Source organism: Saccostrea cucullata, unplaced genomic scaffold, assembly GCF_032062105.1.
Source record: "Saccostrea cucullata isolate Sc308-1 unplaced genomic scaffold, CSIRO_AGI_Scuc_v1 ctg4179, whole genome shotgun sequence".
Taxonomy (NCBI): Eukaryota; Metazoa; Mollusca; class Bivalvia; order Ostreida; family Ostreidae; genus Saccostrea; species Saccostrea cuccullata.
In genome coordinates, this window is record NW_026934189.1 from 25,469 (window position 1) to 36,257 (window position 10,789).

The 10,789-nt window shown below is 31.5% G+C and overlaps 1 protein-coding gene across 1 annotated transcript; it reads left to right on the forward strand.

Moving 5' to 3' along the window:
* The first annotated feature begins 761 nt into the window (after positions 1-761).
* LOC134240098 (receptor-type tyrosine-protein phosphatase alpha-like) lies at positions 762-9,494 on the forward strand. Its single transcript, XM_062722199.1, is given in 18 exon segments — positions 762-1,037; positions 1,225-1,311; positions 1,688-1,786; positions 1,885-2,061; positions 2,168-2,362; positions 2,682-2,918; positions 3,213-3,293; positions 3,540-3,552; positions 4,055-4,195; positions 4,986-5,226; positions 5,811-5,898; positions 6,061-6,137; positions 6,257-6,293; positions 6,528-6,628; positions 6,898-7,017; positions 7,482-7,627; positions 8,940-9,075; positions 9,358-9,494. Coding segments are annotated over 18 exon segments (2,163 nt in total). The 5' UTR covers positions 762-934; the 3' UTR covers positions 9,442-9,494.
* The last annotated feature ends 1,295 nt before the right edge of the window (positions 9,495-10,789 follow it).

Consider the following 10,789-nt stretch of genomic DNA (forward strand, 5'->3'; position numbering starts at 1 on the left):
TTTCTGTTTTTAAGCTGTTCATAATTCATAAAGCCACCAGTTTTGGATATAAATCCTTTTACATGTACTTATTTACAATTGGATAATATAGTAAATTGCGTCCTCTGGTATCTTGCACAAATATCCATATTAATTGCTTTAATTTTTTATGAGAAAACTTGTTAGAGTATCAATTATTCAGTGACAAATTCTTGGAAAAATTAAATATCAACTATAGTGATGTGGTGTCTGACCTTATTTTACAATGATCATTAACACTGGTTCTTTTACATGTATCATTTTGTCTTTCTTTTCTTTATAACTTTCTTGAAATAATGTAGGACACATGAAGAAATGGTGTAGTATATCATGTATATATGCAGGTGTATTAAAACAGGAATTGTGTGCTTAAAAATATGCATGAAAATTAGCTGAACTGATTCAAATCATAATCTTCCGTGTTAATTAATTATTCGGACATGGATGAAGCAGTTTCTGTGTAGATGTCGATATGAAAACATATCCACATAAGGAAACACTGAAAGTTAATAAATATACGTTGAACTGCTGGATTGTTTGATGTTGATCCTAGTGTGGAGAAATATTCACATGATGCCATCAGTATTAAACGTCTACAACCCTTGGGCGTACTTCTGTGCGTCTTTAATTATATTTGAAAGTTTTACGAAAGGTACGTTTGAACTCTTTATGTTTTTCGTTATTATAAAAATAAATGTCAAAAACAAATATCTAAAAAACTGAATAGGTTTGTAACGCAATTGAATCATGAATTAACTTTCATTCTATTTAAGTTTATAAAATTTAGCATATAAATGGTAATTCTCATGTAAAGTTATGGGATTGTTTGAAAGGTATAACACAGGATATAAGATGTGAGGCACAACAGTCCTCTACAAAAGGATCCTACCCTGCACATTACGCTTGTGATGACGACATGGACACATTTTCTCTAACCAGAGATGACGTAAGCCAGAGCTGGTCAATGAATCTTGGTAGAAAATATCCAATATTCTGGATTTTCCTAAGCATTAGTTGTGGTATGCTAAAATGATCTGTCATAAACGTTTTCTGTACTCACAATAAAAGTTTTCATATCATAATAAATAATAATTATATGTAACTTCTTCTCTTTAGATAAGATTTATATATGTTTGATATATGAGGGATTGGGCCGGCATAATTATAATGTTTAGATTAGTATTTTTTGTTGTTTTTTTTTTATAGGAAAATATGATATCAAAATTCAGGACGACACCCACAAAACCAAAAATTGTTCAATGATTTTGAAAACGTACGAAACTACTACCAAAAGTGAGATAGTCACTTGCAAACTCGATACTTATGGACGGTCCAGGCGCGTAGCATCGTTTTTGGAAGTGGGGGGGCCAACCTGAGAAAATTTTTTTCTACTTACCTGAAAAAGTTGACAAGCAAAAAAAAAAAAAAAAAAAAAAAAAACCTAAAATTAAAAGTTGCCCGAAGTCGAAAATCCTATTTCGTGGGGGGGGGGGGGGGGGGGGGGGGGGGGGGTTATGGCTAACTTTTTTTCAAACTTTTTGGGGTAAATTTTCTTTATAACACTACCCTTTGCTGAAATGTGGGGGGCCAACCTTCCTTTCAGTAAACATTTTCCATAGTAAAGGTAATGTCGGGAGAAAAAGTGGGGGGGCCTGGCCCCCCCTGGCCCCCCCTGATACTACGCCCCTGGGACCTGTTGTAGGAAACAAAATTATAATCACAAGACTGGACGATGGCGCAATACAAATTGATGAAATAAAACCAATAAGTATGGATTATTGAGCGATTTTTTTATAACAGTTTTATAAATAATTATCTAACATTGGAAGTGAAACATTCTCTCTCTTTTCTTCCCTTAACAATTAGAATTTGAACCTTGGAACATCCCAGTAAAGAATTATTCTGGTGGCATTGAAGGCACAAAGGCTTTTGATGGCGATCTAAACACCTACTTTTTAACTGAAGTAAACATCAATGCAACGTGGTATATGATGCTGAACACTAGTTACGAAATCAAATGGATACTTCTTCTTATCAGAGGAGGTAAGTCATTTTGGCTAAAATCTATCCAGTTTGTAAAAATAATATAATATTAAAAGATACTTTCGCAAGACTTCATTGCCATTTTTTTTGTCTTAACTCAATATAGGAGAATATGAAGTGCACATATCTAAAACTCTATGTCATCTAAATACGACGACCCTGTGCAAAATACTGAAGCTTAGTAATCCAGCAACAAAATACCACGTTATAGTAGAGTGTGATAAAGAAGTGAAAGGGAACTATATTGTAATTAGAAGAATCGACGAAGGACCTTTGAGGCTGTTTGAAGTACATCCTATAAGTAATTATTTGCATATTTTACAATAATTACAGCAAAACTCGGTTATAACGAAGTTGCTGGGACCTGTAAAATTACTTCGTTTTATCCGTATTTTTTTATAATCGTAAAAGAAATAGAATGTGACTGTTTCATCAAGCGACTAAATTTTCTCCATTGTTGAAAATGTGTGATAATGCCTTTTTGAAAATTGATGAATGCCAGTTTGAATTCTTAACACATATTTTGACCAAATTCATTTTTTTTTGTGATACAAAACTACATTCATTCATTTCCTCTATTTGAAATGATGTATGTAATAATTTTGAAATTTTATTCATAGTTTGTCCTGCAAATCACTATGGAATAAACTGTGCTAAATGTAGGGAGGCATGTGTTTCCTACGAACCTATATCTGGGGTATGTAATCAATGCAGAGGATCTTTGTATGGTGATTATTGTCAACATCGATGTCCATCAACATGCACAACGATGAAATGTGACCAACAAACCGGACGTTGTCATAGTTGTAGAGAAGGCTACAATGGAAATTACTGTGAATTCCAAAACTCGACCACCTGTAACTATTTTTTATTAACTAAAACTTTTATCATTAAAGATCTTTCAGTGATTTCTTGTGGTATATTTTTTGTTGACGACTGTGTATTGTTTCTGATATATGATGTGTTATAGACACAATTATTTTTCAAAGTAATGTGTGGCTGTTTACTAATGCCAAGAATTTAAACTTTATGTGTTTCTTAGCTTGTATTCAGTTGCCACTAATATGTGCGTTTTATTATGTTTTTGTTCTCGTTTTTTGTTTTGTTTGCCTAATGATGATTTGTTCAATCATAAACACTGTTTCTTGTAGATAACAAAACTGAAGTGGTTACCACCAGTACAAATTCTGAGCGAAACAAACCTAGTACTGCTGTGATGGATGTTTACATAAGTACACGCATTCTATATTTTTATCTTAATACGAATAAAACAAAATGGAGATGCCTCGGTTTTGAACATATTGAAATTATTTTTTTTTCTCTGTAATATGTGATATGGTTATCGATAAAATATTTAGATAAAATACTCCGGACCCTCATTAGAATGAATACACTAACCCTTAACTTTCGAAAAGTTGGAAAGATATTTTTTGATATTTTGTAGAGTGTATGAATAGCCTTTAAATCCCGAATTATAGTGTACTTGAAAAAGTTTGCAAGAACTACCGTATAAGTGAAAAATTTAGCGAGACTCAAATTTAGCGATTTCTACCTAAGAACTGGTTTTTTTTAGCGAGAAGTAATTTTAGCGATTTTAAAATGCTAACAAAAGAAGCTATAACAAATAATATGCAATTAATTTTTAGCGATATTCAATTCTAGCGATGTCAGCACCCTCGCTAATAATGCCAAAATTAAATCCTCGCTAAAATTCTACTTATACGGTATACGTTATTTAAATGGGTGCGTCACTTGCCCTTATTTTGTACTGAATAAACGTGTAGCACTTAATATAATCATCAAATAATGTAAGTGAGACTACCAAATAATTTGCAAAAACTATATGTAAACCTATATTTCAATGATGTATTACACCATTGCAAATTCATCATTGTAAGAGGATTGAAATCCATAAAACAATGTAAACATTGAGAGTTACCGTAAAACGTGTCATACAATCAGTGTAAGAATTCTTACATATTAAATAAAACAGATGCTTTTTCTCAGAAGAAAATGAATTTACAGAAGATAGAAATAATGAAGGAGACCGAATTCAATTCCCAATCCTGTTGGTGACTCTGAGTGCAATGGTTGTTCTATTACTAGTGGTTGTCGTGATTCTCTTCGTTTCAAGGTAAAGTTCGTAGTTTGATATATGTTAGTATTATTTTTCTCAGATAATCCTAGCTCCCTGATTGGCTCAAACTTGATCATATGATCAAAGTATATAACAGCAACGTATATATACTTGAGTTAACATTTATAGATTCTAAAATGCATTTCGACTTAATGCTCCTAAATATGGTAATAAATTTATTCTCTAAAACAACAATAGTGCGGAAATCAAAACAGCTAATACAGTGTATGACTTGAAATTGATAAAAAAAAAAATTCGTACTTCAACTCTTGTTTATAATTTTGTTCTGCAATAATTAGTAAGACATAACGGTGCCTTTCATAAGGCTCTACCTTATAATGAAACATATACTGTATGTTTTTTTTTATCGATATAAAACATAACTTTGAAATATGAACCCTTTGAAATCTATACAGTAAATTTCCCAAATTACTTTATTGGTACAAAGCTTAAGAAACACAAATAGATTAAACGACAAATTTTCTTTGATCTCTGTCTCCAATTGTTAAAAATGTCAGCAGAGAAACCGTATGGCTTGTTCGTCATTACTTTCAACTTTTCTGTCAGTCAATCTCTGTAAAAATTATATAACAAATGCAGTCCTTCTGTTTGGTCAATCCAGAGATATATCGACTTCAAAGAAAAAGCATATTCGTGCGAGGTTGATATGCATTTCTGCCAACTCGAATTAACTATGGATTTACCTCATCAAAAGGCTAAATTAATATATTTGACAATAAAGTAAATAAAATAGAATTTAAGGCTTAAAATTGTTTTCATGTAAAAGGTGGAATAATTTAATATCAAAGAACGAAAAGAAAAGTCACACTCCAAAGAATCTTCTGAGATCAGAGTCGAGAAATGAGTCCGAGTTAGAAGAGATTCCTCAAAACGAGGCAGGATATGTCGAAGAGGAAGTTATTGTTGTAGAGTACGGTAATCTGACGTCAGAAAGGGTCTCAATAGAGCAGTTTATCAAGGAGGTGCCAGAAAGAAAATGCAATGGTACACTAGAAAAAGAGTTCAATGTATGTGGCACTTTTCACTTTATATTTCCTTTAAGTTTGTAATTTATGAATTTTATCAAATAGAATCTAAGAAGGGCAATATGAAATTTCATTGCGTAAAAAAATGCACTAGCAAGACCACTCCCTCATGCAGTGTGTTGCCTACATCAATCTCAATATAGTTGCAGGAAAATCTATTTTTTATGTGTTTAGAGACTTTTTCAAATTACTGTTACATTTACTGAGGGATTCTATGGGCAAAGGCTTTTTTGGTAATTTAACAAATAGAAAATATTTACCTTACCTGTTCTTAACATGTGTATATTTTATAAACTATACTTGTATATATGTATTAAAAAATTCAACATTTGCGTTAATACTCAAAGTGCAACATGTATATGTCTTTATCTGATACTATACTAAAAATTGATTGAAAGAAATATAAATATCTAAAGTCTAATTTTTAGGCAGTGTACAGGGTAAGAAAAATCTAGTTTTGTTACAATGTGTGATTGACAATTACATGTATTACGGAAGAACGTATTAAAACATTGAATCAATATTAAGTTTAACCATGAAATTAGTTCATATCTTTTTAATCATAGGACCTTCCATGTGGATTGCTAGAATCCTACTCAAATGCACTTAAGATTTCAAACAGGAGAGGTAACAGATACAAAGGCATTTATCCCTGTAAGTGAAAGTCTTCGCATTTTACATCAGATTTAATAAGATTTCTTTACGCGAAAAGAAAATGTGATTTTATTAATACATTTCCGGAAAATAAATTGTCTGCGTGGACCATTACTGAATCAATCTTTAAAACATGTTAAATCTTATTTCATTTTTTTTCAGATGACTATAATCGCGTGAAGTTAATAAGAACAGAAGATAATGCGAACGATGATTTTGTTAATGCTTCATACATTCATGTCAGTATAAAATGAATTATTCTGATATATTTCCGAGTCACATTTCTGTCTTGTAATTTTCCCACGGAAGTGTATATTTCGATTCTTGCTGTTATATATAGCAAATTTACTTGTTTTAGGGTTTCGCCAAAGAACGTGCTTACATAGCCTAACAAGGTCCACACTTTCATTTTTGAAAACGAAGTTTAATTTCCTCAAAGTTTTTATATTGCTAAAGATACAGAAAAATTTAAGTAGTTTTTGGAAATTTATCTATTTTGAGAAATGAATTTTAATAGCATCCTGTCTAACAGACACTTTTTCTGAAGTATTGCCAACTGATAATTAGTTTAATTAAGAGCATATGTTAATTTTTCAATACGAATAATTTATTATTTTTTAATGCATCAGGTCCTTTCAATCCTAAAACATTAGAAGATTTCTGGACGGTAATTTGGCAGAATGACTCTACAAGAATCGTTATGCTGACAAATCTGTACGAAGGAGAAAAGGTTCTTGATAATTACCTAACAAAACTGATACATAGAATACCACAACCCTCTCTTTAGCTTAAGATTCTAAGAAAAAAGGTTAAATTTGCATATAAAGAGAGTTTTTGATACCTGTATGTATCTGTATGTTCTTTCTTATTAGTCAGAGGACATGAAATGTATGATCCTAATTTAAATATGTATGATTTCCTTGATATTAAAATTGTATTTAACATTTAAACTTTTAGGATTGATTATTATGCGGTTTGCATCCTACTCCCTCTTTTTAGATGAAGTGTCTCAAGTACTGGCCTGACACAGAGCTGGACATTGGTCCATACACCATTCGACTGGACACAGTGGATGTGTATGACAACTACATATTGCGCTATTTGATTGTACATTATCAGGTTAACTGCATCTTAAAAATATTGCCTTGTTCTATTCAAAAGCCTAAGAAAATTGAGTTATATGTATTGTCCATAGCTAGACATTAATGGCTTATCATTTTAAGAATATATTTTTGAGGGGGTTTATGTCCGCATTAACTTTTGCAATGTCCAAAATGGTACTTTTTTAAAGAAAGGACATGGTTTGAATTTATATTTTAAAAAAATAAAATTGAGTTTTTTTAAATATATATTCGTATAATGGATATATCATAATGTATATCACCAAAGTCTTTGTTATAAACTTGAAATTTTGAAGTTTGAGTTCATCTGTTTCTTTGGAGTGACTCCAGTACATACATGTAATAGAATCAAAACATCTACTTCCGACTGGAATATAATTTGAAGTATACAAAGTCTAAAAATGAATTGTATAATAATTTGAAATTTGTATTTTACCCCCATGTTCCTCTCTAATTGGTCAGGAAGAACAAAAAAGAGTGACACAGTTTCATTTCACCACGTGGCCTGACAACTCTGTTCCAGAGGAGTTGACGTCACTCATCTGCTTCCGGAATTTAGTTAAGAATGGTATGACGTCATCAGACGGACCAATTGTTGTTCACTGCAGGTAAATACATAGAAGTGTATGAAACGTAAAAGGTGGATATATAACGATGCTGAATATTAGGTATCCAGTGAAGATCGAATACAGATCACGATTAGAGGAAAACTTGTATTGGAAAATTTGTAAACAGCGGAAGTGGAGCAATTAAAGACCTCTTATTGATCAGACCAAACTTCACAAGCCCTCTGTTATGATAACATTTATATGTTCTCAATTAGTATAATATAAGATCTATAACATATTGATTGGTATGAAATATGCCAATAAAAACTTGATATAATGTTATTGTAAAGGAAATCACTACAGCTTATTTTTTGGAAATCATAGTTTTTATAATTCAACAGAGATTGTAACATCATATTTTTTTAATTTTATTGTTTCGATTTTGAAGCAGTTTAAAGATATTTTCACCTTGTGCGAATGATTATGGAATGTTTTTATAAACACTGTTTAGTTTTCTTTCTATATTTGGTCATTAATGATGGTTCGAAATTAGTTATAATTTGTATAATGATCGAAACCGTTAAGGAATTATCCCACTTTCAGCTGTCATTAATGACCGAGTCATACCAGACAAACTAGAATATGATTCTCATATACACGATCTGTAAAAAAGTAACCAAAAACCAAACTCCCTGCCAAATATAGAATTGAAATACCTGATGTATGCTGCGTAGTTTTCATTTGATTCCACAACCAATAAGTCATGGTCTAAATAATGCAAAGGAACAACGTAAAAGCTATATTTTTCACACATAAAAACATTATTTATAATTGATACCGGTAGTTTCCGGACGCATAATAAGTGTCTATTATTCAGTATTAGATTATTCAAAATATCGAATAGGAGCTAGAATTTGTGAGAAAAATGTTTGTATCTTGGAAGTTTTTAGTAGGAAGTTTTTTTCATTCATTTTTTGTTTTTTTGCATTTTATTAAGTTTGGTGTATTTGGTTACATTGTATCAAAGTCTGGATTCACTGCTTGACATTCATACACTGCACTTGACATATCTAGTAGCGAGCTGCGATCGATATTGAAATTTTCACACAGTATTAGGAAATAAACAGATTTGCATATTTCTTTCAAATAATTGAAAAGTTTGAAATGCAAATATTTTTAATAGAAGTTTAAAATATACAAATTTCTAAATATCGTATTAATTATTTTGCTCCCAAATATTAAACTTTTCATTAAATCATGAATTTTATTAAAGTAACATATGCAATACTTTACTTCTGTAAGTATGTTGTCATATGAAATCTGTTAATAAATCAAAAGTCTTACAGAAAATGACATGCCCTTCTTATTACAGCGCAGGGATTGGTAGAACAGGGACACTTATCGCCCTTGATTATCTCCTGGAAGAGGGCACTGCTGAGCAGACGATTGACGTCAAAGGATACGTAGCTTCTCTTCGACATCAACGCGGGAAATCTATACAGACATGCGTAAGATCTATTTATTTTCAAATTTGATGAAATACGTAATTTACCCGACAATAATGACCATCTTGACTACTACCAGGTTTTAATTTTTAAGCGTTTTCATTTCCTCTCTAGTTAAAAAAAATTTATTGTAAATTACCGGTAAGCCCACCCCCTCTGATCACCTTGTCACCAAAGATTTATAATGAAAATAGGTTTTGGATCTATTTGAACTGTGATATAATAATGATTGAAGATATTTTATTAAATTTTCATTTTACACTGGCTTTTTTACAATACTTTTAGGAGCAGTATATCTTCCTACATGACTCACTGATAGAAGGATTCACAAATAACAATGCTCGCAGGAGCGTGTTGTCGGTACTTTAAAACCATATTGGAGTACAGTGTGAATTGTCCATTGTTATTTGTTTTTTTTTTTTTTTTTTTTGGGGGGGGGGGGTGTTTGTTGGTTTACGTTGTTCTATAGAATTTTTCACGTATATGGAGATGCCATTTCTTTTTATGGAAGGCTGCACATTTATTCTTGTAATCGGCAGTCAGGACTGTTACATTGTGATGGATAAAAAAGACTATTAGGTCGTTAGGGAATTTTTTCGTACCAACACGTACTGCAACAAGGGACCTCAATTTACACGGCCTCATCCGAAAAGCCGGTCTCCACGTTCCGAAGTTGATTTGAACCTGTGATTTTAGGATCAGCCCCTTATTTTGCGACACAAGAGCAAACGATGATCCATTAGCCAAAGAACACAAGTTTGAATAGTTTATTTATTGTTCTTTAAGCGATCACTATTATAAAAAGGAAAGGGTGTGTTCGTGAATATTATCAAATATAGTATTGTAGAATTTATCATTAATTTGTATTTGTATCAATAAAAAGTGAGTACATAAGATAATCACATATTTTGCATTATATTTACCCATAGAAATTGACATTTAGGCCTTGTTTAGAAGATAAAAACAATTTGATATTTTCAAATGTTTTTCTAGTTTAAAATGAGACAATTTACTTGAAGATGGGCCTGAAAGACTCCTTTCTCGTGATCAATTAAAAGGGGATGCTTACTTCTCATGGGCATCAGAGATAAGTTACATTTAACATAGTCCGATGTTCAACAAGCAGTGAGCCACAGGAAAATAGATTGAAGTATAAAGCGCTGCTTATTTTTTTCAGAAATGATTTTTATGTCAGATCATGATATGAAGAAATTTCAACACAGAAAATAGAAGGAGAAACTATTTATTATCAAAACATTAAATTTAGAATATGAGGTGTATATGAAAATAATACTTAGTATCATACCTATAATGTCAGAAAACATCATCAAGCGATGCTTTCTTAGTCAGAAAATCACAATGTTATATGTGGTTGTAAGAAAAAGAATACATCTGTGAGGAGGAGTTATCTTTTCGTTATCTTTCCTCTAAATATTTCTTCATGCGAAAAAATGTCATAATAACAAAAATTCTGTATTAAGTACTTTAAACAAACCATTTTTAAAATGGTCCTTAAAAAGATACAAATTATTCAATTTATAAGGCTTTCGAGGTTGGATTTACAGTGGACCTTCAGAAATCCGAACCCCAGATATCCGGATGCTTCACTATCCGGACAATTTTTCTTCAGGACAGAATTTTTATATGTTATTGTTTTCTGTTTAACTGGTGATCCAGGTATCCGGACGCTTCAAATATCCGTACAAATTGACTAGGA